General features: G+C 36.6%; 2 protein-coding genes across 5 annotated transcripts in view; one reads left to right on the top strand and one right to left on the bottom strand.

The window, feature by feature from the left end:
• The window catches only part of ERO1A (endoplasmic reticulum oxidoreductase 1 alpha), a 44,616-nt gene extending 43,641 nt beyond the window's left edge, over positions 1-975 (bottom strand). The window contains exon 1 of one of the 2 annotated variants that reach the window (XM_037016369.2): positions 649-975. In XM_037016369.2, coding sequence (XP_036872264.1) covers positions 649-762 — 114 coding nt within the window. In that variant the 5' untranslated portion in view covers positions 763-975. The remainder of the gene's footprint in view (positions 1-648) is intronic. The other variant, XM_037016368.2, reaches the window with a different exon arrangement.
• A 132-nt stretch (positions 976-1,107) lies between these two features.
• Positions 1,108-26,790, top strand: PSMC6 (proteasome 26S subunit, ATPase 6). Of its 3 annotated transcripts, XM_017646892.3 has the most exons (15): positions 1,108-1,247; positions 10,039-10,360; positions 11,448-11,527; positions 11,620-11,659; positions 11,906-11,958; positions 13,698-13,765; positions 14,017-14,131; positions 15,888-15,975; positions 17,964-18,025; positions 18,111-18,234; positions 18,576-18,637; positions 20,037-20,157; positions 20,318-20,398; positions 22,871-22,942; positions 25,975-26,790. In XM_017646892.3, the coding sequence occupies exons 2-15, from the start codon at positions 10,234-10,236 to the stop codon at positions 26,091-26,093; spliced, it is 1,212 nt and encodes a 403-aa protein (XP_017502381.1). In that variant the 5' UTR covers positions 1,108-1,247; positions 10,039-10,233; the 3' UTR covers positions 26,094-26,790. The 3 variants fall into 3 exon arrangements, with proteins under 3 accessions (XP_017502381.1, XP_036872266.1, XP_036872267.1); XM_037016371.2 differs by lacking the exons at positions 1,108-1,247; positions 10,039-10,360 and adding an exon at positions 10,399-10,560; XM_037016372.2 differs by lacking the exons at positions 1,108-1,247; positions 10,039-10,360; positions 11,448-11,527; positions 11,620-11,659; positions 11,906-11,958 and adding an exon at positions 12,039-12,631.
• The last annotated feature ends 440 nt before the right edge of the window (positions 26,791-27,230 follow it).

The following is a 27,230-nucleotide window of genomic DNA, read 5'->3' as shown; positions in this document are numbered from 1 at the left end:
AAACAGCTCTGCGGGTGTCGCAAGAGAATCTCATTGCATTCAGGAAAAAGATTCACAGGGCGAGGAAGCCCCCGGGCAGCCGAGGTCCAAAGCCAATGGGCAGTTGGGCTTAGACGCAGAAACGCCACACGAAGCCATTCTCCCACCTGACGAGATCTGAGAGCAGCCCCCGCTCCCCTACAAAAGCCAGTTCTGGCCAGAAAGGCTGGCAAAGGCACCCAACAGCAGCAGAGCGTACACAGTTCCAGGTATAGTGAAAAGGTAGAAAGGCCCAGGTTCTGCGAAAATAACAAATATTTTTAGTGTGAGTGCACACTGTGCACAGCCTCCTCGGGCAGAGAAGACCAACAAAGATGCATAAACCAACTAGGCAACAGCACAGCGCGCACCCACACCTCTCTCGCCCGTCGCCAGAGAGGAAGCGCCGAAGAGCGCGCCGAGGTCCAGGCTGCGGTGGGAGACGGGTCCACACCAACCCAAGCGAGCTGCAGAGGATTCAGCTCCGCTACAGAGCAAAGGCACAGGGGGCTCACTCCCGAAGGGTGGGAATGCACTGATGCACCCTGGCCCGTCTGCTGCAGGGGCGCGCGGGACCGGACGCGGGACGGGGGCACCCGGACGGTGAGCCCCGCCGCGCACACCCCTCACCTGGCAGAAGCACCGTTGCGCTGCTGTCTCCGGGGGCTGCTGCCCGCTGTGGCCCGAGCCGAGCAGCCACACGGAGCCCAGAAGGCCGATCAGAAAGCCCCAGCAGCGGCCCATAGCCGCCCCGTCCGCTAGTCGCCCTGCACCTCGGGAGTCCCCAGCACTTGGGCGCAGGCCGCGCGTCCGCAGATGAAGCCCGCGCGCGCCGGCCCCCGGCGGCGCCCCGCCTCCCAGGCCCGCCCTCCGCTCTCCCGCTCTCCGCAACCTCCACCTCCCGACGGAGCCTGCGGACGTGCCACGGCGCCCGCGCCGGCCGCCCGGGGCCTCGGGCAGCTTCCTTCCCGGCGCGTGAGGCTGACGCACTGCCCGCTTCCCGGTTCCGCCCCGCCCCTCCCGGCGCGGCGCGCCCGTCCCCGGCCTGGAGACGCGACCCCACGCGGCCGCCCCCCGCCCCTGCGAGGGAGTCGGGGTCCTCCCAGCTCCCAGAGCTGAAACGAAAGCCCGAGAGGTCTGTGTTTTCCTGCAGGGCCTGGCCCCGCCACCGCCCCACACCACGCATTCCGGGCCGGTCCTTCCGCATCTCAGTGCAAGGAAATGAAACCGTAAGAATTACGTGTCCACCGTGTCGTTAGCAGCCTTAAAGCTGAAAGGGGTATTAGTAATGATCTCGACAGGTCAACATATGTATTTTAGATTTTCTAGTATTCACATCAAAAAAGCAAACAGAAACTGAAGTTAATTTTAATAATATGGTTCTTTAACCCCATATGTGCAAAATATTTCAGAATATACTCGAAATTAAGTTACAAATTTTTTAATCTTTAAAATCTGGTGTATATTTTATATGAGCTAGTCACATTTCATAGTCAAAAATAGCAAGTGGCTGCTGCATCTGACGGCACAGGTGGAGACTACCCTCTCATTTTATGGGAGAAAACAGACGCCAAAAAGTGAGATGGGAGCATAGGAAAAAAGCCAGGTAGTCAGAGTCCCAGCCATGGGACTCATTTATCAGTTTTTTTGTTTTTATTTTCAAGTGAAACTAGAAAGCTTTCTAACATCTTAGAAATTAAAATATTCCAAATTACCTGGGGTTTTTTGTTAAGTTTTTTTTTTAAACCATCATTTAATGAAGTAGCTTAGGATATGGTAGGCCCCAAATAGGTTATTACTCCTATTTTCTAGCTGAGAAAAATAGGCATAGGAAGAATAAAATGTTATTCAAAACCGCATGGTATGGTAGAGGTGAGACTCCAACTCAGGTATTTCTTATTTTAAAGCTCATAGTCTATGCTCTGTCGAGCATTTGCAAGCAACTGACATAATAAAAACATCACTAACCATCCGAGATCCTGGTGGACCTGAGAAGCTTTGATTCTAATATCTAAAACGTGTATTTTACATATTGTACATATTAACACAATCACCCTCTTTACCTGGAAAGTTCTTCATTATATAGATGCTACTTACCTCTTTAGGGCCAGACCCAGGTCACTCACTCCCTTTTCTATGTGGTCTTCTGATTTTCCTCTTCACCCAGTTCCAGGCTCTGAATAAGCTTCAATTCAATAAACTCACTCTATACCAGACTGAGCATGACATTAGAAATAGAAAGATGTATAAGGTCCACTCACTGCGTGTGGAGGGACATCCCATGGAAGTTCATATGTAATCTTTTACGAAATTTTCTACTCATGTTTTTACCACTGAAGTGTAATTAATCTGTTTAAACTCCTCAAGCAGGAATCATGTCTCAAATATGTCTGTGACTCCCAGAGATCTTAACAAAGAGCTTCTCTTTGCACATGTCTATAAAATGAATATTTTTCAGATGGTCACAGTATTCATATCTGAAGATTAGGCCATCAAAAATTTGAGACACAATCTGAAAAGAGGAAACTACATGAATAAAGCCTAAAATTGCAAAAGAAAGCAATCTGAACATGAATCAGCTCTGGATTTCACCTTGATACAATAGACTATAATTTGGGAGACCTTAAAAGTGTCAGTGTTCCCAGGAGGAAAGTTCTATTCCATAAAACTTATGCCTAGAACAAATTTCTAGCAAACTTATGAACAGAAACAATCACCACATAAGACAATTTTTTTTTTACTTAATTATTTTTTTTTTGGTTTTATTGAGATATAATTGGCAAAAACGTAAAATATTTAATATGTACATTGTGGTGATTTGAATATACATGGAAAACTATTCCTCCCATTGAGTGAATTACACATCCATCATCATCTCACATATTTACCCTTTTCTCTCTCAATGAGAATGTTTACATTCAACTCTCTTAGCAAATTTCAGTTATACACTACCGTGTTATCAACCACAGTCAGCATGTTTACATTATATCCTCAGACCTTATCATCTTATAATTGAAAGTCTATATTCTTTTACCAACCTCACCCTATTTCCTCTTCACCCCAGTCCCTGGCAATCACTTTTCTATTCTGTTTCTATGATTTTGACTTTTTTTTCTTTTACTCTACATGTAAGTGATACCATGCAGTATTTGTATTCCTCTGTCTGGCTTATTTCATTTAGCATAATGCCCTCACAACCCATGCATGTTGTAGCAAAAGGCAGAATTTCCTTCTTCTTCATGGCTGAACAATAATAGTCCATTATATATGTATACCACCCCCTTTATCCATTTATTCATTGACAGACACTTAGGTTATTTCCATACTTAGGCAATTGTGAGTAATACTGCAGTGAACATGTACAGATATCTCTTCAATATAATGGTTTCATTTTCTTCGGATATATACCCAGAAGTGAGATTGCTGGATCTTACTTTATTGTCTTGATAATTACAATTTTTCCTTTCAAACTTGTAAGGGATTTTAGAAGTTGTAAAATACATGTGATGTAAATATCACTGACATTTCTCTAAGAATCTTTCAAGTTGGTCCTTTATGTGAGTTTACTTCCTCAACTCTTCCTGCTCTGGCAATCATCTCAAGTAGGTTAGGGCTGATGAAATAGTGACTAGTCATTCAGTAACTATTTAAGGAACACCCACAGGGTATATAGTTCAACCTTTGATTTCTGAAAGTTCAGCCTCCCATCTATCATAACTTTGCTAAACAACATTACATTTTTTACAGATGAACAAGGTTACAACCTTGTTATTCTAATACTAGTGGCTATAAAAACAACCTGACAAATTTAACATACACAGCATTTCTTGGTGGAATTCTTATTACTGTGCAAACAACAGCTATTACTATATTTTTAATGACCAAAGCAGGAAATGGCTTAAGCCCAGTTTCTCAAAATGGAACATGGAGATTTCTGTGAGAAGCTTCTCAGTACCTAAACTGGCATTGAATAGACTAAAAAGAAATAATTTAAAGGAAAAAATAATTTGGTCAAGGAATGGGCATTATGACACACAAGAGGAAGAAAGGCTAAGCTAAAAACCTAAAGGTTTTATGCTAATATCTGACTAACTCTATTTATCTAATTAATACTCATTGAACATAAATGTGCAAATGGTACCTTGCTAGACTTTTCTCTCAAGGTGTGTAAGATCATTTGAGCTGAGGAGGAATGCTGCCTAAGCTCTGTCTTCACCTTCTTTACCTCATGTGGCTGAAAGAGCAAACTTCATATAGTAACTGATGTCACTTCTTAATTTTCCATTTACACCTTAACCCACTGTGCCTTCTGGTTTCCAATTCCACCCTCCTCCTCCCCTCCTCTTTACCTGACGTTCTTGTTGCCACATCCAATTATCATTTTTCATGAACCTTCTGCTACATTTTGGTAATGCTGATTCCTCCATCTTTCAACTCAATTTCCTATGCACCAAACACTCCAAATTCTCATATACTTCTCTCATAGTGTCTATCTCCTCCATGCCCACTTCTAAGATGTGAGTGTTTCACAGGAGTCTATCCTTTGGTCAGTGCTCTTCATCACCTATACTCTCCCTTGGAGAAATGCCCAATCTCATGATTTTAAGCACCTCCTCTATGCTTATGACTCCCAAATCTGTTCTTCTAGTTCAGATCTCTCCCTTGAGCATCAAGATCCAACTGCTTATTGGACATGTCCACCTGGTTTTCTCAGAAACATTTGGTCATACCACCTAGAAAACAGGAAGCCATCCTCAGTTTCTCCCTCTTTTCAGTTCTCATGACCTACTGATAAACCAAATCCTGCCAGTTCTTGTCTTTAGTTTACTCCCCCTCCCCATATCTATGACCAGGGACTTATTTTCAACCCGTATCATCACTCATGTGATTTATTGCCACATTTTCTTAACTGATCACCCAGGCACTAGGCTTCTACCCCTCAAAAAAGCCTCCAGACTAGCCCAACTTCTCAAAATGTAAATCTGACCACATCACACCTGTTGAAAATCTTCCAATGCTCTCATTTGACGAATCAAATTTGAGATTTTCTGCATAACATTCAAGGTCCCTATGATCTGGCCCCACCTACTTCAGCTTCATCTCCAACACCTCTCAGCCTTGTTGTCAGTTTAATGCTAAAAATTCCTTATATAGACCTTGTTTCCAGTCTGCAAGTCTTTGTTCACCCTGTTTCCACTCCTGAAATGTTTTCTCTCCTGTTTCACACTTACCACCCTCACTTCACCTGGCTAACTCCCTTAAGATTCAGCTCAAGCAACTGCTACTTCTGTGAAGTCCTTCTCCCTACCCCCTCCTCTGTGGTTGCTTTAGGGCTCTCCTGTTTGGTCCCGCAAGTCATATAATTGTGCTTATGACATGGAATCAAATATATGCGTAAGTAAAGGTTTTTCCCATTCAATAAATGGGTAGGAAACTTGCCATGGTGGTTTCCAGCTTCCCAGCACTTAGCATTATGTATGTGCTTCATGAGATGACTTCTGAGTGAGTTAATGAAAGTACGAATAAATTAACTAATGAACTTGAGAAGATAATAGCATGAGATGTCAGAGGACAACATGTGGTTATGATTTAAATAAGCCCTATAGGCTCAGAGGCAAACAAACATTTTGGGTAGAGGAGATGAAGACAGAATAGAATTGGAGAGAGTTCACAAAAAAGAACATTCACAAAAGATACGGATGTGGGAAAACTGATGATAAAGTAGAGGCTCAATTACTAGTTGTTTCATTAAGAAAAAGAAAAGAAACATCTAAATTTCATTTAGGAAACATTTCAAGATCAGGATTATCTAGTTAAGAAACAAGAGTAGCTATAAACCCAGGGACTGTAGATTCAGCACAAGCCAGGGAAAGGGGGAGAGTTCTGAAATGAAAAAAAGTGGTTTAAGTGAATTCCCTCCATGCTGAATGTTAAACCTTCTCCCCCATAACTGGCAGATCACCTGTAACACGGCCCTGCAAAAACTACAGACCATATATAAACACCTGCTCTCCACTTAGCCCTCATGCATGATCCCCTCCTCTCCCATTCTAAGATGGGATTGGAGAACTCTTCCAGGAATAAGCAACGGCATTAAAAACAACAAAACAGCTGGTCTGTCCCACTCACGCACTCAGAAATCTACTATCTTTTTATTTTAGTGCCTCACTCACTCTATGATCAGAAAACTGTGGTCCACCAGATTGCTAAGGAAAGTCTCCAACGTGAAATAGACCAAAACAAATAGGAAAAAAGGAATTTTGACAAAATAAAGAGGGAAGTAAGAGAACAAAACAGAAAACCATAATCAATATTGTCAAGGACATAAGAATAGGATTCTATATGAAGGAACAACTGGGAAAAGAGTTTTTGGAAACCACACATATGACAAAATAAGAAGTTTAAACAGAAAAATTAAACATTGAGGAAATCTCCTAGGTAGTAGAATAAAAAGACAGAGAGGTAGAAATACATGAGAAGAAATAGAAAAAAATAGAGGATTAATTTAAGGAGAACAAAGTCTGACTAATAAGAATACCACTAAGAAAAAATATAAAAACAGGAGAGGAAATCATTTTAGAAGTTGTTCAAGAATACAGCCAAAATTGAAGGATGGCTATCTAGATTGATAGGGCACATTGCATGCCCAGTTCAGTGGACAGAAGAATGCCCCTATCAGTGTAAAACTGTCAGAAAAACAAAAAACCTGGTCCCTTACAAAGAATTCAGAATCAGAAGGGAGCTATAAAAGCACTGGAATCTACAGGACAATGAAGCAAGGCCTTCAAAATTCTAAGAGAATTCTAAAGCCAGCTAAACTGTTAATCAAGGCTGAGACTAGAACTAAGATTTTGTTAGATATGAAGAAGACGGTACATCTTTAAATACTTTCTCAGAAATTTACTGAGAAGATATGATCTGACCAAAAGGAATAAACTAAAAATGAGGAGACCTAGATGTCAGGAAAGAGAAGACAGCACACAGAAGAGAAGTTAGAGAAGCTCTCAGAAGAGGCAACTGCCGCAGAGAGCCCAGGTTAGAGCAGGAAGACGGGAGGCCTCCAGGAGGGGTGCCTCTAGTAAACAGCAGGACTGGAGAGACACCTGGACTCTGGAGAAACTATTCAGAGGATATTTACAATAGTAGAGTTGTGAAGAAAAAGTGATTAAACAAAACACTAAGCACACTTAAAAAATGAGGCAGTTGTTTAATTCCCAGAAGTTCAAAATAGTTTTGATGTAACTATAGTATGTGGCTCAACTTACATAGCCCCACAATAAGACACATACTAGATAGTTATTTAACCAAAACGTATATATTGTATGTATGGAGGATGGAAGTAGGGAAATGGGGAAGCTAGGGTGATCTTTATTTTCCTTATGAGAAAGTCAAAATGTAAATCCTAAAATAGATCTATCAAGAAATAGCAGCATAATCTTACTACACTGATGGAGAATGACTGCAATAGGGTATGGGAGGGGCACTCAATAATAAGGGTGAATGTAATAACCACATTGTTCTTCTTGTAAAACCTTCATAAGAGTGTATATCAATGATACCTTAATAAAAAAAAAGGAATAGCAGCATAAGCATACTATTTGGAAACATGGAGGTAAATATAGAAGAAACTTTAAGAACTGGGGAATGGACTAAACAGTAGCTAGGGTGGGTCAGTGGACTCCTCTTTTCAGTTAAGACTGGAAGTACTTCAAAAAAAGAGACTATGTATAAGTTTGATTAAAGAAGAGTATTTCCCAGAAGCCTAGAAATTCTGACTTCTGTTCCTACCTTAACATCTTACTGCTTAGCCATAGACACATTCAATTAAGCACATTCTGTGGTATTTGGGGGTAGATATCTGGGATGACAAATTTCTAAAAACTTGAGTATGGTGGCTGATGTGTGAACAAAAGTACTTGCCACTTACCACTTGCCACTTACCTCTTGGTACTGCTTCCTGATTTCTCTCTAGAAAAATATCTGTTTCTGTCCTATTATCTACCACTGTGTAACAAATTACCACAAAACTTACTGACATAAACTAACAAACGTATATCATCTCATGATTTTTGTGGCCTGGCAATTCAGAAAGAGCTGAACTGGGTTGTGTCACTCAGTCTCTCATGATGTTGTGAATAAGACTAGAGCTTTAGGCATCTGAAGGCTGGCCTAAGGTCGGAGGCTCTGCTTCTAAGTTGTCTCACTCTCATGGATGGATGCTGGCAGGAGGCCTCAGTTCCTTGCCATGTGGGCCTCTCCATACATCTGCTGATGTATCCTCCTAGCATAATAGCTGGCTTGCCCCAGAGGGAGTGATCTAAGGAAAAATATGGAGGGAGCCCTAATGTCTTTTACCACCTGGTCTCCGCAGTTGTTTGTAGTCACTTTCATTTTATTCCACTGGTCCAGAGCAAGTTGCTAGATTCAGGGGAGAGGAATTAGGCTCAACTTCTTGACATGGGAAATATAAAATAATTTGTATATTTATTTTAAAACCACAACACCCATCAATGTTAAATTATAGGTAAGTAGATTAGAAGACTATCCTTAAATGATATTTTGAAGATCTAAATCTATCTCATCACTGTTTGTTATGCCATCACTTTTAAGGACCACACCCCCACCCAAACTAAGGTATGTCCTATCTTCTCACCTCTCTTCTTTTTTACTCTATGGTATGTTACGTTCCTTGAGTACTGGTGACATTTCTTAGTCTTTTTGTATCTCTGCTTACCTATCATAGTGTTTGACATATTCACATATTCATATATATGCCTAAAACCATTCTCTGGGAATACAATAATAAGCAGGAAATAGTCACAATCTTTGTTTCCTGGAGTGTATAGTCTATTGGGGGAAAAAGACACTAAACATTTTATCACACTTATGAATGTTTAATTACAAATCAAACTACATTTTCTTATGAAGAGGAATATAGTCCTATAGATGCATATAAAAAAGGAACAGGGTACAGGCATGGGAAAAAATAGAATAGGAGATTCATCTGAAGTTGGATTTTGCTAATGGGTGAGAGAAAAAAACAAGTGTCACAAGAGTTTAAAATATTGGTGTATTATGTAACACACTAGTAACTGCTCATAAATATTTATTTAGTTGAACCAAACTGAATTATCTTTTTTCTCTGCCTCTACATCTTTTCTTAACTTCTTGATGTCAGAAGCAGTATGTTTTTGAATGGGTGGACCAGAATAGTTGCAGCTGAGTGGGAGAAGGGACTATTCCTGCTCAGTCCATCTTCCTTATTCATTATCTACTGCAATTTCCAGTTATATTTAAAAAGACAATAATTAGATTTTTTTCCTAGTAACTTTGAAGACATTTTTTATGTGACTTTTGGTAATATAATTCATGTATATTTGCACTTTATATGTATATATGGGCTATGCCTCTTTAAATTCAGATGTGCAGGATTACTGGATAAGAGGAGTCTATTTGGGGAATTTGATTCTATTGAATAACAATAAATTCTCCCTAGGAGCAATGCTGGGAAGGCATAAGCAATAAGGACCTGTACAGCAAAAATTGAGGTCATTACTACCTTTAGATAAATAATTTAAAATAACACTATTAAGTGCTCCCTATACTCCATACATTGTGTTAATAGCTATAAGCACAGTCTTATTTAATAGTCATGACATCATATGAGATAGGTACAATTATTATGCTTATTTTATAAAGATTAATGTCAGCACAAAAATCTGAAAGACAGTTTATTAGACTTCAAGTTCCTGAGTCACTCTATTACATCATCTTTATTTTGTATCCTACATCTCTACAACCACCCTCTTCTGGCCTCATTGGTCTCTCTCACTGGCCTCCTTTCTATTCCTAGAAGTGAGCCAAGCTCTTTTCACTTCAGGATCTTTGCACTTGCTGTTTGCTCCGTTTGGAAAGTTCCTCTCCAGCTTGTTCCATTATCTCAAATATCCGTTCAAAATTAGTTCCCTTCACCGAGGCGTCTCTAGGGACGACCAGAATAACAGCGCCTCCTTTACTCAGTCCGACCTGCAGGGGTCGGTGTGGCCGGAGGCCTCCTTCACTACACGCCAGCACCCGAGGCCGACCGAGACAAAAAAAGTGGGTAAGTGGGGTAGGGAGGCGGGGCTAACCGGAAGGGGCGGGGCCTTCCGCTACCAAGCCCTTCCAGGGGGTGCTCTCCTCCTTCGCCCCGCCCCTCGCCCCGCCCGGGCGGCCATGGCCATTCCCAGCATCCCCTATGAGAGACGGCTTCTCATCATGGCGGACCCTAGAGATAAGGCGCTTCAGGACTACCGCAAGAAGCTGCTGGAGCACAAGGAGATCGACGGCCGTCTCAAGGAGTGTGAGTGCACTTTTCTTTCCACATAATCTTGTGCCTAGACCCGCTTCCATCTTTGACAAAGCGGAGGCCTTTGGCTGAGCCCGGCGTCCGAGCCCCGGGGATGGGAAGGCCTCGGTCCAGAGACGAGGCGCTTTGTCATCCTGCCCTGAGCTTGGGAAGCAGAGCCTCTTCGGACGTGGAAGTGGCCCGGCCCGCTCCAGGTGACAGAGAGAACTAAAGTCTAAAAAACTGTCTTTCAGATTGCTGTGCTGACTTTAATCTCAAAATCTTTGTAAAATGAGCGTTATAATTGTACTTACCATGTCATGACTATTAAATAAGGTAGTGTGCTTAGAGCTATTAATACAATGGCAGTTCTGAATTGTAAGTGGAAGAGCCCTAGAGGAGTGGGGAAAAAGTGGGCCAGGGATGTTTCCTAGGTTGGGGTGCAAGGGAGGGCAGTGTTAGTGGAGTCCCGGGACCCGGAGAGGGGAAGAGACTGGAGTCAAGGAAGCTCAAGCAAAAGGTGAGACTCGGGGAGCTGGCGTGTTATTGGAGTGGAAAGCTGGAGCCGAGCTTAGAGGAATCCATCGGATCATCAGGCACGCAAGTTTCCTTTACCTCCTGAGCTAAAAGAGTCCTTACAGTTTTTCATAGTGCACCTTCACTGAAAATCCTAAATGGCTCAATTAAATGAAGGAAGACCAACTATATACTTCTGTGGAGCACTGCACCTGTTGACCTTATTTAGGGTAGAAAGCCAGAGTAATAATCCATGTGGGTAGGTGAAGAGGTAAGGGAGGGTCTGTCTCTTATAATTGGGATTTGTGGTTACGAATCTGGAAGTCTCGGTGTCAGTTTCTGTTAAGAATGTAATAGAATGTTAAAAATGTCCTTAAAACAAGTGAGTGTTGCCAATCAAGAAAATAAAAAAAAGGTGCTTTCTCTAACATTTTTTTTAAAACATGTTACCTACAAACGGCATTATTTCCTTTGTGGTTTGATAGTGTATGTAAAGTGAATAGACTTAATAAGTAAAATGAGACTTAGTGACTTAAACTCAGTAAGTTATTGTTTATTTAAAAATGTTCAAATTATATTATTTCAGTAAGGGAACAGTTAAAAGAACTTACCAAACAATATGAAAAGTCTGAAAATGATCTGAAGGCCCTACAAAGTGTTGGGCAGGTAGGTAATGAAGTTTGGGAATAGGGGGTAATGGTAATTTGCTTTGTTTTTTAGTTGTTGACACAAAGTAATGCTTTTTTTTTCTTTCTTAGATTGTGGGTGAAGTACTTAAGCAATTAACTGAAGAAAAATGTAAGTGGATTAGATCGTTCATTAGTAAAGAAAAAAAGTGGACTCTCCTCCCTACCACCGCCAACTTTTGAAGTGCTTATTATTTTAATGACAGTATGAATGTAGATGATACTCTTGCATAGACTAAGTTTTCTTTGTACTGTCCGTCTTCTTGGAAGACAAGAATAAAACAATCTGCCATCAGTTTGGGTATATTTATCTTTTACTTTCTATGTTTCAATTTGTTCTTTCATTTTCTTCTTCTAGTCATTGTTAAAGCTACAAATGGACCAAGATATGTTGTGGGTTGTCGTCGACAGGTAACACTTTACATTTGCGTAGCACTTTATAGTTGACAAAAGCACTTTGATATGTTTTTTAATTCTTGGGTAAGCAGGTCCAGGATTATGCCCAAACTCCCAGAGGTGATTTGTTCAGATACAGGTAATTATTAGGAAAGCCTAAACTCAAACCATGGGCTTCGACTCCTGGTATTTTCTACTTTTGCTATATTGAATTATCTCAGTCAGCTTATACATCTTAGAAATCAAAGAATTTGATTTTTAGAACTAGAAAACATCTCAGATCATTTTATTTTAAGGTCTTTTTTGAAGAACACTTGAAAGTATTAGACTCTGTCAATTACCTCTATGTTTTGTATTTAAACATTCAGAAATGTGACTTACAGACTTCAGCTTAAGTTGATTTTGTATGAGGTATATTAGAATAGGCAAATTGAAATAACTACCAGTTTCATTTTGCATTTGTCAAAATGCCAGCATGTGCTTTGAATCATTTAGTAGACTCTGAAGCCATTTTATGTACTACCCTTTTGTTTAGGAAGTGTCCTTAGAGCAGTCTTATAAATTCATTGAGAGTACTTCCTCTGAATGTTGTTATATCTGGTTCAGGTTTTAAAACATTGGTACAACGTGGCTGTAGAATGGAATTTAACCCAGGAACTAAATCTGACATTAGGATTTTGCCTACTGTGTAAGTGGGATGACATTTTTCTAAATCAAAATATTAGATGCCTTATCTAAGGATTGTTATGCACCTTTCAGGGCCCTCTGCATTCCAAAAGTTGGCATTTCTAAGATACGGTTGTATGAGGCAAGAGAATATTTGAAAATATTAGAGTGTATATTCCCTGTAGATGTAAATGTTGGGACAGCTTCACATTGATCTCTGTTTAGCTTTTTTCAGGTACCTCACTAAATCCTAAATTTAGAGCTCTTTGCAAATTTCTGTGAAAAGTCAGTAATTTGTATGATTCTGAAATTGTATTGGCAGGTAGTTGTTTAGATGTGAAAAGTAACTTAATTTTTGGAAAGTAACATAATGAATGTGAGGTTCATCTGTTGGGTAGATTCTCTCTGATTCTAGCCAAATAAGTTACCCTGCCTAAATATGCCAGTAAATTTAATCTTATTCGATGTAATAAATAATGCATATAGCATAGTGTCTGGTATATAGCAAAGGCATGAATGATGGTTGCTACGGTTTTTGCTTTTTTAACAAAAATCTCATAAGGGGAAACAGTGCATTTCCCCTTTACCTCATATGATCGTGTAACACATTCTTCCCCAAGGCTATAGGTTTTAAAATAAATCTAATGGCACACCTTCAAAATGATTCCCTTTTCCTTTCCCTAGAATGTTCACTTACAGATTTCTATATAAATGCTTTGGTACCAGTTGCCAAAGTCACTGTGCTGTAGTGCCTGAATCAAAACAATGAGCAAAACTCTGTTAGTGAGCCTTTGAAAATAGAATACTATAGTCTGTTCCTTTTTCAAAAACAAGGTCATTGCCACCTCAAACTTTGTGTATTAGTGATTTAACATTTCACACTGAGATTGCATAAAAGGGCACCCTTTTAAGGGGCAGATGGAAATAACTTTGAATTACTACTTTTATAAGCCCTTCTGTTGGCATAGTGTTTATAATCTATTATTAGAGTTCTTTCTGAAGGGAAAAAAATGATTACTCTAAATATTAGTTCTTGTTAGCACATTTTTTCCCTTTGTAAGTGTTTATGTAACACCTTTTTGTTTTAGCTTGACAAAAGTAAGCTGAAGCCAGGAACAAGAGTTGCTTTGGATATGACTACATTAACTATCATGAGGTAGGTTTCTTATTCTATTTAGTTTTCACAGACGGAAGATTGTATCCAAAATACATATTTCTGAATCTTATATGATTCAGATCACTGAATATATTGCCACTCTTTCCCTTTTACTAATTTCTGATTAATTTAAATGTGTTTTTATTAGTTCATCTACAGGTGCTTACATAAATGAGTCATTTACACGCTATCTGTAGACTGAGAGAAAATACACCTTTTAAAAGAAAAATATTTATACCTTGTCATTACAGATATTTGCCAAGAGAGGTGGATCCACTGGTTTACAACATGTCTCATGAAGACCCCGGGAATGTTTCATACTCTGAGATCGGAGGGCTATCAGAACAGATTCGGGAATTAAGAGAGGTTAGTAGTACATGCTTTGTTCCCTAAACTGAATAATAAATAGTACTGCCTTTAAGATGCCGAAAGGGAAAAAGTGGATGAAAATTACCTTTTCCAAATAGTGGTTACTGAATATTACACATTTAATGTTCTTGCTGAGAGAAGAATAGCACTGAATTTCTAGCTTTGGAAATTATAAGTATTTGTTAATGTGGTTTTGGAAAAATCCTGCTTCTTTTGTGGTAAAGAAGGGGCAAAATGCCAGGAATAATTGATATAATCCAATACCCTTTCCATCTATGGTTTTGTTATAGTAGGTTACTTGGGTCAGAGCACATTTGGATAGTATAGATGTAATGTAGTTTTTCTTATAACCTCATTAGTGTTAGCTTCCCACCCTTATAGTATAGTTAATTACCTGTCCCTTAAATATTTTGATAAAGCTGTTTGCTGACATTTAAGAAAAATTTTGGCTTTATGGTGGCTTAAACCATTTAAGCTTTTAGGTGAAGAGAATTACCTTGCTTCACAGCACAGATGGCTCCTTAACAATTCTCTTTAAAGCAAATTACATTGCCCTGTTGATTTCATCCTAATTTCGGAAGGAAGTATTTAGGAATGAGGGGGTATAGTTGGGATGGCTTACATCATCTGATTTAAGCCCTAAGCCAGTAGCTTTCAGATTTCACATTAATTTTTCTGGAACTCTTATTAAAGGTATAGATGCCAACATCCTCTTCATGTTTTTGATCAGTAGATTGGGGGTGGGACACAGGAATTAGATTTTAAACAAGCATTATAGGTGATTATGAAACCAAATTGTTTTTTGACCATACTTGAGGAAGCTCTGACCTAAGATAAATAAAAGCCTATCTTTCTCATTTTGTAGTTAATGAAAGGGTAAAGCAGGAGGAACAGGTGCCTCATGGAACTGTGCAATCTTGTCTTTTCCAGTGATTTGCTGCATCAGCAATAGTAGCAGAAAGAATTTCTTGTACACATACACAAACACATAAGTACATGCAATAAATACCCTTTTCCATTGGCAGGACACTTCAGAATATTAATTTGTCACACTTTTGGCTTGTCTGAATCATACCTCTTGGACACAACTATTCAAAAGAAGTTTATTTCTCAAGTTACTGTTACTATATAGAGTTTTAAGTTGGGTAGTCAAACCCTCCATTTTTCTATTCCCCAGTTTTTCCTTGAATCAGTCTTAGCAGGACATTGTGAGCAGAACACCTGGTTCTTTTAAGGCTGCTATGACAAAATATCAACATAAAATTTTATATACCTTTTCTTTTAGTGGCAATTACAGCTTTACAAATTTCCCCATTTTATAGTTATTTTTGGTTGTATTCCCAATTGCAGAATAGTATATATAGATCTTTTGTTTTTTGCTTAACTGATTTTTTGTAATTAATATTTTTCATTGAGGAATAATTTACATTAAATGAATTAATTGTACAGATATTAAAGCTACAATTCATATGTGTTTTGACAAATTATATGCCTGTGTAACCATCACTGTAGTCAATTTTGGTTTGTTAAAATAACCACACAATTTTTTATTAATTAATTTTTTTAAATTACTGAATTTTTTTTAAGATTTAAGATCTTCTTAGAAAAACCTATAATGGTTTTCTGTAACATGGAATTCTAGATCTATTATGAACTATTATGTATATACCTATGTTGATATTTCACGTAAGATATTTGAAAGTATATCGAAGTCTTTACTAACTTTATAAGAAACATGCAACTTCTTTTGTAGGTGATAGAATTACCTCTTACAAACCCAGAATTGTTCCAGCGTGTAGGAATAATACCTCCAAAAGGCTGTTTGTTATATGGACCACCAGGTTGGTATTGAATTATATCTGGCCCACTAAAAATTGAATGGATTAAGGAATAAAAGAATAAGATGGAAATTTACTGTAGGCAGTTCCAACCTCTGCTCTGTTCAGAGTGAGGAAGGGATAGTAGATGTGTCTACTGTTCTGTTAGGTATGCTTAGTCTTCTTGTGCCTCACAGGTTGTATATCTTAATGTGCCATGTGATTCTACTGCAATGGTCCTGTGTGGTTCACAGACCTCTGGGTGTCCCTGAGACACTTTCAGGGGGTCTTCAAGGTCAGAGCTTACTTTCATAATAATTGAGATGTTACTTGCCTTTTTCACTGTTGACATCTGTGCGAATGGTGCAAAAGGAATGTGGGTAGAACTATACAATGTGCCATAAATCGGTGAAGTCAGTGGCATAAAAGGGTACTAGCAGTTATTGTGTCCTTGATCACTCACATTTGCAGTTCAAAAGAAAAAAATGCCAGTGTTGCTTTAAAATGTCTTTGTGAAGGAGTAAAAATTATTTTGATTGGATCTTGATCCTTGAATAATATCTTGTATTCTGTATGATGAAATGAAAACTACATATACAGTACAGAGTAAAGTTAACCCTTGAACAACTGGGTTTTTGAACTGTGTGTGTCCACTTATATGTGGATTTTTTTCAATAAATAATGTTGGAAGATTTGTTTTTGTAGAAATTTGACAATTTGAAAGACTTCTCTAGCTTTACTGTAAGAACATAGTATATACAACATATACAAAATCTGTGTTAAATACTGTATGTTAGCTGTAAGGCTTCTCGTTAGCAGTAGGCTATTAGTTAGGTTTTGAGGGAGTCAAAAGTTATACACAGATACTTGACTGTGCAGGAGGTTGGCACCCTTAACCCCAGCATTGCTCAAGAGTCAGCTGTACTTCTGATGCATACTGAATAGGGAGGGTAGTTAGCTCTAGGAAAAGCACTTATGCAATTATTTGAGTTGCCAGCCCCAAATTAGCTGCTTTACACACAATACCATTTTTACTAGAAAGGATTATTAACAGTCCATTGTTATCAGACTAGTTATTGGCTATCTGACACACATTTTTTTCAGAAGTGAATGAAGTTAGCCTATCATGTTAAAGAAAACTGGTACCATCTATAGCTAGTGATAAAATTTGAGATTTCAAGCAAAAATTAAAGTTTTTGAAAACATCTGGCACTGTGAGCTTGACAGCTTTCTACTGTGTTAATTGTTAAAAGGCAATATAAGATTGGTGATGACATTAACAAGTGTGATTTTTAAAAAAATACTGTATAATGAAAAATGCCAACATGTGGAAGATTTGCATAATTCACTGGACCAATAGTTTATAGGTAACCAATATTTTGTTACTATAATATGCATAGGTAAAAGGTCCATTCAGTGTGCAGGGTAGACCAATGGATTTTAATGTAACAAGTGTCCATCGTAATCTATTTGTAAATAGGGTTTGATACATTTTTTTTTTTTTTTTTTTTTTTTTTTTGAGAGGGCATCTCATATTTATTGATCAAATGGTTGTTAACAACAATAAAATTCAGTATAGGGGGGTCAATGCTCAATGTACAATCATTAATCCATCTCAAGCCTAATTCTCGTCAGTCTCCAATCTTCTGAAGCATAACGAACACGTTCTTACATGGTGAACGAATTCTTACAGAGTGAATAAATTCTTACATGGTGAACAGTACAAGGGCAGTCATCACAGAAACTTTCGGTTTTGATCATGCAATATGACCTATAAACCAGGGTTTGATACATTTTTTAAGTATTCAGTGTGCTTAAAATTGTAAGGGATATTTTGAATAAAATTTAAAAATCTTGAGAATAGAAGTGCTTTAGAATTTTAAATGAAAATTTCATTTAGGATGTAGCTTCTATTTTGTAAAGTTTAATATCCACAGAATTCTATATGTAAAAGGCTTTTGAAAATTTGCTTTGTTTCCAACTAATTAGGATTAAAATTTTGTCATTCCTAGGTACAGGAAAAACACTCTTGGCACGAGCTGTTGCAAGCCAATTGGACTGCAATTTCTTAAAGGTAAACGGAAATTATTGTTGTAGCTGTTGATATTAAGTTTTATTGAATTGTCTTATGTTGACCTTAATGTTTTTCTTTTAATCAGGTTGTATCTAGTTCTATTGTAGACAAGTACATTGGTGAAAGTGCTCGTTTGATCAGAGAAATGTTTAATTATGCCAGGGACCATCAGCCATGCATCATTTTTATGGATGAAATAGATGCTATTGGTAAGAGTAACACCTTTTAAAATTTATTTTAAACTTTTCTTGAAGTGTAAGGAAATTTTTTTAAAAATCTGAAACTCCCTGGCCCTCTTTACCTCTACTTGCAGCTTGTGTAATGTAGCAAAATGAATTGGATGTTACTTTAAATAATTCTTAAGACAGTTTAACCAATTTTAATAATCTTGGACATTGAGAAAATGAGAAACATTAGACCAAAATCAGTACTAACTTTGTTAGTATAATTCTTATTATTTTCATCTTAACTCCAGACACTATCGTATTCTGATTTATTAAAGAACAGTTTTGGGGGAAAAGAGTAATGAGTTTCTATATTACTATTTTAGGTGGGCGTCGGTTTTCTGAGGGTACTTCAGCTGACAGAGAGATTCAGAGAACTTTAATGGAGGTAATATTTGGTAAAGGGGGTTTATTAAAAAATCAGTGTTTATTAAATGAAGAGGTAAACGTTAGATATTTAAAGGTCAAAATATGTGCAATCATTTTAAGTGAAGAATACGCTTATGTATGAAATTTGAAAATACTATAGAATGAATACATTTCTCTGCCATAATCTGTAGCAAGAAAATTACGACTAGAAAATAATAGAGGTATCTACAGAATTCCATTTGATGTATAGCTGTACTGTTTGCTTTTTTAGCAGCCACGCCATTCAGATATTTAAATTGTATATTTCTTATTTTGTGGATGTGATCTTGTGCTAGTTTTATTAAGACATTTTATGAATAATGGACACACTAAAATGGGACAATAAATGAGTTAAAATTACGTATGAGGCTGCTAAAAATCATTGACACTTTCCTCTGTTGCTGAGATGAGAGGAAACTAAAATAGTTTATAATTGAAGAAGATGGATGATGGCATATTAGAAAGCACACAAAGCCTTTCCCCATTTTCCCTTTTTCCACTCCAAATGCTGGGAAAGTGTTACCAAGATCCCAAACACATTTTCCGACTTCTACAAATAGAAGCTAGGTGGCACAGGTAATACATGTCAAATTCTGTCTCAGTAGGGGTATTTGAAAATTACTTCTCATAAATTATACTGATCTACTTAGAAGATACACAGTATTTTAAAATTAGTTATAGAGTCTCTTAGAAAACTTATATTAAGGTATTTTTAAATATTGCAGAGACTAGTTTTATTCATGTAACTGACATTCTCTGCTAACATTTTGGGAAAGAAATAGACATGTTGGGCTAGCTATATTTTAAAGTTTGTTGGATGCACTTACATCTTCAACATTTATTCAGGGAAACTTTAGGAATCGAAGGAAATATGTTTAGTGTCTCAGTTTTTCTATGTATCAAAGAATTAGTTGAAAAATATTTAATGGATTTATTACCAAGTTTGTAGAAAAATCATTATGGCATCTGGTTATACTACTATAAATTTTATGTATGGCATACCATCGGCTGTTTACATTATATTGTGTTTTTTTTTTTTAAGTAATGGTATGAAAAAAATTCAGATGTTGGAAATCAGATCCACATAGTTTAGTTTCATAATTCTTCAATAAATGGAAGCCTTAACATTTATTAAAACTATCTGGTAGCTATAAAAAGGTACACAGTTAAATAATCTATCTTGGAACTTTGAGGATGGAAAATATATCCCTTTGTTATAAGAGAGAGGAAAAATAAGATTCCATCAAGTGATCTTTCTGAAGGTCATATATCTATTTATAGGCAAGTATGTTTCATGGTATTAGACATATTATACCATATTTTTTGGTGGTTGGGATGTTTTAAAAATCTGTGATTTTTATTTATAAATATGTTCTTAGTTACTGAATCAAATGGATGGATTTGATACTCTACATAGAGTTAAAATGATAATGGCTACAAATAGACCAGATACATTGGATCCTGCTTTGCTTCGTCCAGGAAGATTAGATAGAAAAATACGTGAGTTCAGGTTCTTTACCTATTGTCCATTTCCCTTTGTCTATGTCCATTTCTCTTCTCATATCTCCCATATCTTTTCACCCCCTACTTTATTTAAAAAACAAAAAACAGCAAAAAATGTCTGACTGCAAAATAATTTCTTGTAATTTCTTATTTGCAGATATTGATTTACCAAATGAACAAGCAAGATTAGATATACTGAAAATTCATGCAGGTCCCATTACAAAGCATGGTGAAATAGGTAAGGAAATAACCTGTTTTATATATATTTACATTTCTTAAATGAAACAAAATGCTGCTGGATATCACTGATAGGCTTGTCTATCAAATCTGGTTTTAAATTTAGCAAACATGGTAGTCTTAAATTCAGCTAATATTTATTGGTCATCTACTGTATGCTGATAATTGTTCTAAGTGCTGGGGACAGAGCAATGAGCAAAACACATTTCTACCTGAATATATATGTTTTTAAATGGCAGCAGAGAGGGGGAAGCTCAGGGAAGGCCTTCCTAAGAAGGTGATTTTTTAAGCAATGACGTGAAAAGGTGAAGGAACTAGATATGTGTGTAGCAAAGGCAACAAATAAGAAGTTGTTGAAGCAGGTTCATAACAGGAACATTTAGGAGCAGAAGAGAGGCCAAAGTGATCTGTGGCAGAGTAAACAGGACAGTAATGGCAAGTGAACTTACAGAAGTAATGGGGAAGAGATTGTGTAGAGCTTTATTGAGGCCATTGTGTAGGAACTTTCGCTTTTATATTTACTGATATGGATACTATTGTGAGGATTGTGAGCAGAAGGATGATATGTTTGTTATTTTTAAATTGTATTACAAGAAATTAGAAATATAAGAAAGTAGAGATAAGAGTATAATGAACTTCTAACCTGAAGTACTCATCCCCCAGCTTCAACAGTTAGTAACTCTTGGTCAGTCTGGTTTCATCTGTAATCTCTCCTGCCTCTTCCCTTCCCTCTGTTTTTAAAAAAAGCAATTTCCAGATTTTCTATCATTTCATCTGTAAAGATTTAAAAATTCACTTATGCTCAATAAGATCATTCTGGCTGCATGCAGCGGGACAAGGATAGAAACAAGAAGATTGGTTAGGAGGTTATTTCAGTAATCCAGGCAAAAGATGATGGTGGCTTGGTTAAAGGTGGTAGCAAAAGTCTTTTGAAGTAGTGAGATGTTGGATATATTTTGAAAAAATAGAGCTGACAAGACTTGCTAATGAGTCCATATATGGAGTGCAAGCTAAAGAAGAACCGGGGACGACTTAGATTTTTGATTCATGCAGCTGGAAAGATGGAGGTGCCATCAGTTAAAATGGGGGAAGACTGGAAAGATTAGGTATTAAAGCAAGAATGAGGAATTGATTCTGGATATATGAAATTTGATATGGCAATTAGATATCCAAATAAATTATGAGGATTAGTAATTCTACATGCACCAGTATTTCATTTGGGTTGTCTGTGCTGGAGATACAAATGTGGATATTATCAGCAAGAAAATTGTGTTTAAAGTCTTGAGATTAGATGAGATTTCTGAGGAAGTGAATGTGGATAAAAAAAAGATTTAAAAACTGAGCCTATTTCGACATAAAGAAACTGAGATGAAGCACCATCAATGGATAGTTGAGAATGTATAGTAACAGAGTTAGGAATTAAACCAGGAGCAGGTGATGTCCTGGAAGGTAAAAAAAAAAAAATTTGTTATAGAGGAACTAATTACCCATCAAATGTTGACAATGGGCCAGATGAGAAGAGTTCTGAAGGCTGACATTTGGATTTACCAAGTGGAGACCATTGGTGACCTTATGAAAAGAAATTTCTTTGAAGTAGTGGAAAGAAAGCCTACTTCAGATGAGCTTGAGAGAGACTGGGAGGAGAGGTATTGAATTTAGACATCTCTTTCAAGAACTTCTGCAGCGAAGAGAAGAAGAAACTGACCTACAGCAAAAATGGAGATGAGGATTTGGGGGAGTTTTCTTTAAGATGGGAAAACTTTGTTTATGCTGATGGGAATGATACAGGGGAGAGAGAGAAAGCAAAATTGAAAATGCACTTTCCTTGAAGAGAGGCTGGCCCTGTTTATGAGTATAGACTTTTCAATTATGAGAATAAGAGGGAAAACAATACATAGATAATAGTGGTAACAGGTTCTCAAATATGGCAGGAACTTCTTAATGCTTTTGTTTTCTCAAATAAGTAGCACGTTCAGAGTGAAGATGGGGAAGTATTGTAAGAGATGTGAAGACAGGAGAAGTTATAAAATAGTTACTATGTATAAAAATGAGAGATTGGACTAGGGTAGAGGACAGCAAACAGCTTGATTAGATCACCCATTGTGATTAGTTGGTTTTGAATGTTCCAGGCATATTCAAATTAAAGGTTTGGTTACAGTTATAAGTTAGCTTGACAGATATCTTAAGTTTATATGTGCAAAACTTTCACTGTGTAGAAACAGGTTAAGGTGCTTTCAGATCTTGATATTTCTTGGTTTTAAAATTTTAGAAGTATGTTTATTTCTGCTTAATGCTGGTTTATTTAACAAAAGTACAGTTTTTGGTTGTTAATAGTGTAGAATGTTAACAGAGATTATGTCTTAACTGATCAAATTTAAAGCAAATTCTGTAGTTAAATTTTACCTATGGACATAATCAAGAAAAGGTTTTTTTTTTTTTTTTAATAAATTTCAGTATTTTTTTTCCTAAACAGATTATGAAGCAATTGTGAAGCTGTCAGATGGATTTAATGGAGCAGACCTGAGAAATGTTTGTACTGAAGCAGGTAAGGTTTTAAAGTACTGTTTTTACTATTCATTTTGATTTGTTTAATTTGCTAACATGTTTGGGTTTGTCCAAAAATAGGACTTTGCAAGGATTTGGGTGCTTGTTTTTTTGGGAGTTGGTTCTAAGTAGCAGGAGAGAATATGGCAAGTGAGATGGAAAGACAGAAAGCTATTATAGTGGTGCACCATAAACGTAGCTAATGTAGTCGGGATTTGATTCTGATGAGACCACAGAGAAACATACAGAATGCCTTTCAGAATTACCTGGCTGAAATATGGGAAACTGTAGTATTTATTTACCAGCTCTCATTCCACGTTGCATGAGATTTGCCTTGGGGATGTTAACTCCTTTGCACATCTGGATGCCTTAAGGCAGAATGTGAATGGTATGCATGTGATAGCATACTGGCTTCCTGAAGTTAAGTCTGGGACTATACAACTGTCTGCCACACCTCTGGGTGAAATCAGACTGGGCCAGAGGTATCTGCTGCAAAATGGATGACATGTTTGCTGATATTAGTCTGTCAGGAATTTATGATTAATTTATGAATGTTGTGATCATGCAACTTGTGTAAGATGTAATAGTTTCTAAATAGAGTTTTCTCTGGATTGTGTGATCCTATTTTATTTCTGATACCAAGTGGCTCTTAAACCCTCTATAGAGTCCTTTAGTCTTTGTCTTCCACACAGATTCTTAACATTGAAAAAATTAATTTCTATAGTAATTTTTATAGTTACTGATGAACATTTGCAGATGAGCAGTTATTTTGAGTAATACAAAATGTGATTTCCTCTTTCATATCACCTTTAGCTTTATTTTAATATTTTTTATAAATTCAACAGCATTTAAAGAGGCTGCTCAGATGTGGCTTCTCCATAGGAATGTCTTCATGAGGTATAACTGTGACTCAGTATTGGAATCAAAGATATGTAGGTCTGGAAACTGAGCACAAATCAGAGTAAATTGTGCTCACAAAGACTTACTAATAAACAAAAATATTCAGAGGTAAACTTATTGTGGCTTGAACTACTCAGAGTAACTTATGAGATTTTCTTGCCAAAATCTACAGTGGACCAAATTATTAGATTGCTTTGGTGCGGTTGGACTCCAAACAAAAGCAGTGTCATATCTTAAAGGATGAGATAATTACGACATTCTGTCTTTTTTCATTCTTTTCAGTTTTATTGAGAAATAATTGACATATATCACTGTATAAATTTAAGGCATACAGCATGATTGTTTGATTAACATATATTGTGAAATGATTACAATAGGTTCGGCTAACATCCATCTTCTCATGGATACCGTAAAAACAAAAAAGGAAATTTTTTTCTCCTTGTAATGAGAAGTCTTAGGATTTATTCTCTTAACAACATTCCTGTGTATCATACAGCAGTGTTGGCTGTAGTCATCATGTTGCAGTTATATCTCTAGTACTCATTTATTTTATAGCTGGAAGTTTGTACCTCACATACTCATAAAAACTTCTTAGCTTTTTCCAATAGAGAGCTATAACTTCTGTGTGGATTAAAATTTTAACTTTTTAACTAGGTAGGACACTCATGTCTGGAGAGACTGAAGTTCTCCGGTTTTCTTTTTATTAGACTTCAGTCCTTTTTTGTCAACATATCTTTAAGTTAAAATACACTTGATTCAGTTATAGTTGTCTTTCAAATGCTGAGATTATCCTTTTTCTATTAGCATATATCTCTCAACAATGATTTGGAAGTAGTCATATACACAAAGCTTGGAAAAATAACTATTTTAGTTGTGCCTTCTAAACAGGTTTTCAAACTATTAAAAAACAGTCATTTCCATTCATCTGATTTCTGAGAACAATATAAACTGGCTATTTCTAAGACTCCTTATATAGAAATCTTAAAAGGGAAGATAGGAAGTAACCCTTGGAATCTTCTATGCCAACCCACTCATTTTAAGTAAGTAAAAATTCAATATAAACAGATTCTCATGAAAATATTGGTAGGATACATTTAATTAGTAGATAGTGATAATTTACCATCTTTAGTTTATCATGAAGTTAGGATTGTTTCAAAATCTGGGACCCATATCCAGGACACAACTCATGTTAAAAAAGACAGAACTTCTACCCATTTGTCAAGTAGTATTTGACAAGTAACTTGTCAAAAACTTGAAAGAAAAAACTGAATTGTGATACTTGAATGTGAAAGTCATATAAAAATGACAGTTTGTACATAAATAAGATGAATTTTAATATGTGAATACTGGCACTGATTTTTGTCAAAGCCCACTGTTGGCTCTCTTTAATTCCTATTCTCTAAGCTTTGGTTATTAATAAGGAAAGGCTATCAAAACTACTGGAGGTGTTTTTCCAAACCACACATGTGTTCCCTCCTTCCAGGGAATTGCCTATAGGGTTAAAGTGCTGCTTAAAATGTGTATGTTTTGTTGATAGTTGGGTTTTGTTTTTTTCAAGATGCTTTTGAATACAGGGGCTGGGTGAGCTGGATTTTAAATATCCAGATAGTTGTCTCATTGTGTTCTAGCTCTTGCTTTGGAAAATAATGCTCACTATAGCTATGGAAATTAATTGAACAATGACAGTGGTTTTTAACAAATTAGAGCTACTGGTATAGAAGTAGAAAATCTAGGCTTCTTCACATTTACTCTATAGAATTACATTATTTAATTTTTTATTTTATTGAGATAAAATTAACAAATAACCTATTCAGGGGTACAGCATAATGATTCAATATTGTATACATTGCATCACTACAGTAAGTCTAGTTAACTTCCATCACCACACATAATTACAAAAATTTTTTTTCTTGTGATGAGAACTTTTAAGATCTACTCTCAGCAACTTTCAAATGTATATATAATATGGTATTATTAAGTATAGTTATATGATGCACATCCCAGGACTTTGTAATTGGAAGTTTGTACCTTTTGACTACCTTCATCCATTTTGCTCACCCTTCTTAGTTTTCTTGTCATAAACAAATATTTCACATATTATATAAGACAGTCATGTTGTTTTATTTTCCACAGGTATGTTTGCAATTCGTGCTGATCATGATTTTGTAGTACAGGAAGACTTCATGAAAGCAGTCAGAAAAGTGGCTGATTCTAAGAAGCTAGAGTCTAAATTGGACTACAAACCTGTATAATTTACTGTAAGGTGTTTTGATGGCTGCATGATAATGACTTCATGTAAAAATAAAATTAAGGAAAATAATGTATATATTGGCAATGATCTCATTAAAAGAGTATGAATAAAAATAAGTATAAATAACACTATAAAAATTAGTTCAGTAATTCTGCTTTTAAAATTGGTACAGAAGAAATTTGTATGTTCATGTTGCATTTATTGCAGCAGAAGTTATAAAAGAGTATGTTGGAGCTCTTCATATTTGCTGTGTGAACATTTTGTAAAACATTGAAAGTGGTTTGAGATAACAGTACAAGAGAGCATTTCTTATGACTTACTTTAAATCATTTATTTTCTTCATCCGAAAAAGTTGAATAAAATCTGTTTGATTTGATATATTATTTGATATTGAATACATATATTATTCATTCTTGTCTTTTTTAACAATACATTTACTATGGCCCTTTAGGTTCTTTAGTAAACGAACTATTTAAAAACCAAGATGAAGTTATATTAGATGGTAAGCTTTTGGATTTTAGTTTAAAACAGTACCCATTATGTACTCTTAAATACTCTTAAGCTCTTATGAATACCTTGTTATGTATAACATAGATTATGTGTGTACGTCTCTGTATATTCCTCCTTTGTGATAGTTAGATTGACATGCACCTCCATAACCTTCTTTTAGATTATGATTAAATTAGTATTTGCTAATAGACTTGGTTTTCTTGATTGATGTGAGATCATAGTTCCCTTTTGAGAATGTCACTGTCTGGACCTTCTTCCCAGAAAAATTCACACATACGTACACACAGTTTTGTGGATGCTGAGACTTCAAGGAAATTTAATATTTACCAAGCTCACTTGAGGACTGTATAGGTATCTATGGATACCAGGCCAAGAATGTCTGATGTAGGGGATGTTGATGTCAGAAATGTTCAAAACAAAGTTGTTCCCTATACACAATTCTTATATCATGTGGCAATTAAAGCTTTTAACTCATCATTGGGTATCAATGTAGAGTATCTTATTGTTAAAGGTGCTGTTAAACAAGGAACTTAAGTTTCATACACACTAAAGAATGAATAATATATATGACCTTGGTAATTGGACATTCTTCGAATTAAAAACCAGCAGAGTATTGTGTGCCTTTTTA

Source organism: Manis javanica, chromosome 8 (assembly GCF_040802235.1).
Source record: "Manis javanica isolate MJ-LG chromosome 8, MJ_LKY, whole genome shotgun sequence".
Lineage (NCBI taxonomy): Eukaryota > Metazoa > Chordata > Mammalia > Pholidota > Manidae > Manis > Manis javanica.
This window is presented reverse-complemented; position numbering and strand designations above follow the sequence as displayed.

What these genes read in the sequence shown, in the direction of transcription:
- PSMC6 (XM_017646892.3), top strand. Translation starts at nt 10,234, where the DNA reads ATGGCCATTCCCAGCATCCCCTATGAGAGACGGCTTCTCATCATGGCG. An exon ending in TGGACTGCAATTTCTTAAAG is followed by an intron (nt 18,026 to 18,110) that starts GTAAACGGAAAT and finishes TCTTTTAATCAG; the next exon opens with GTTGTATCTAGTTCTATTGT. An exon ending in AAATGTTTGTACTGAAGCAG is followed by an intron (nt 22,943 to 25,974) that starts GTAAGGTTTTAA and finishes TATTTTCCACAG; the next exon opens with GTATGTTTGCAATTCGTGCT.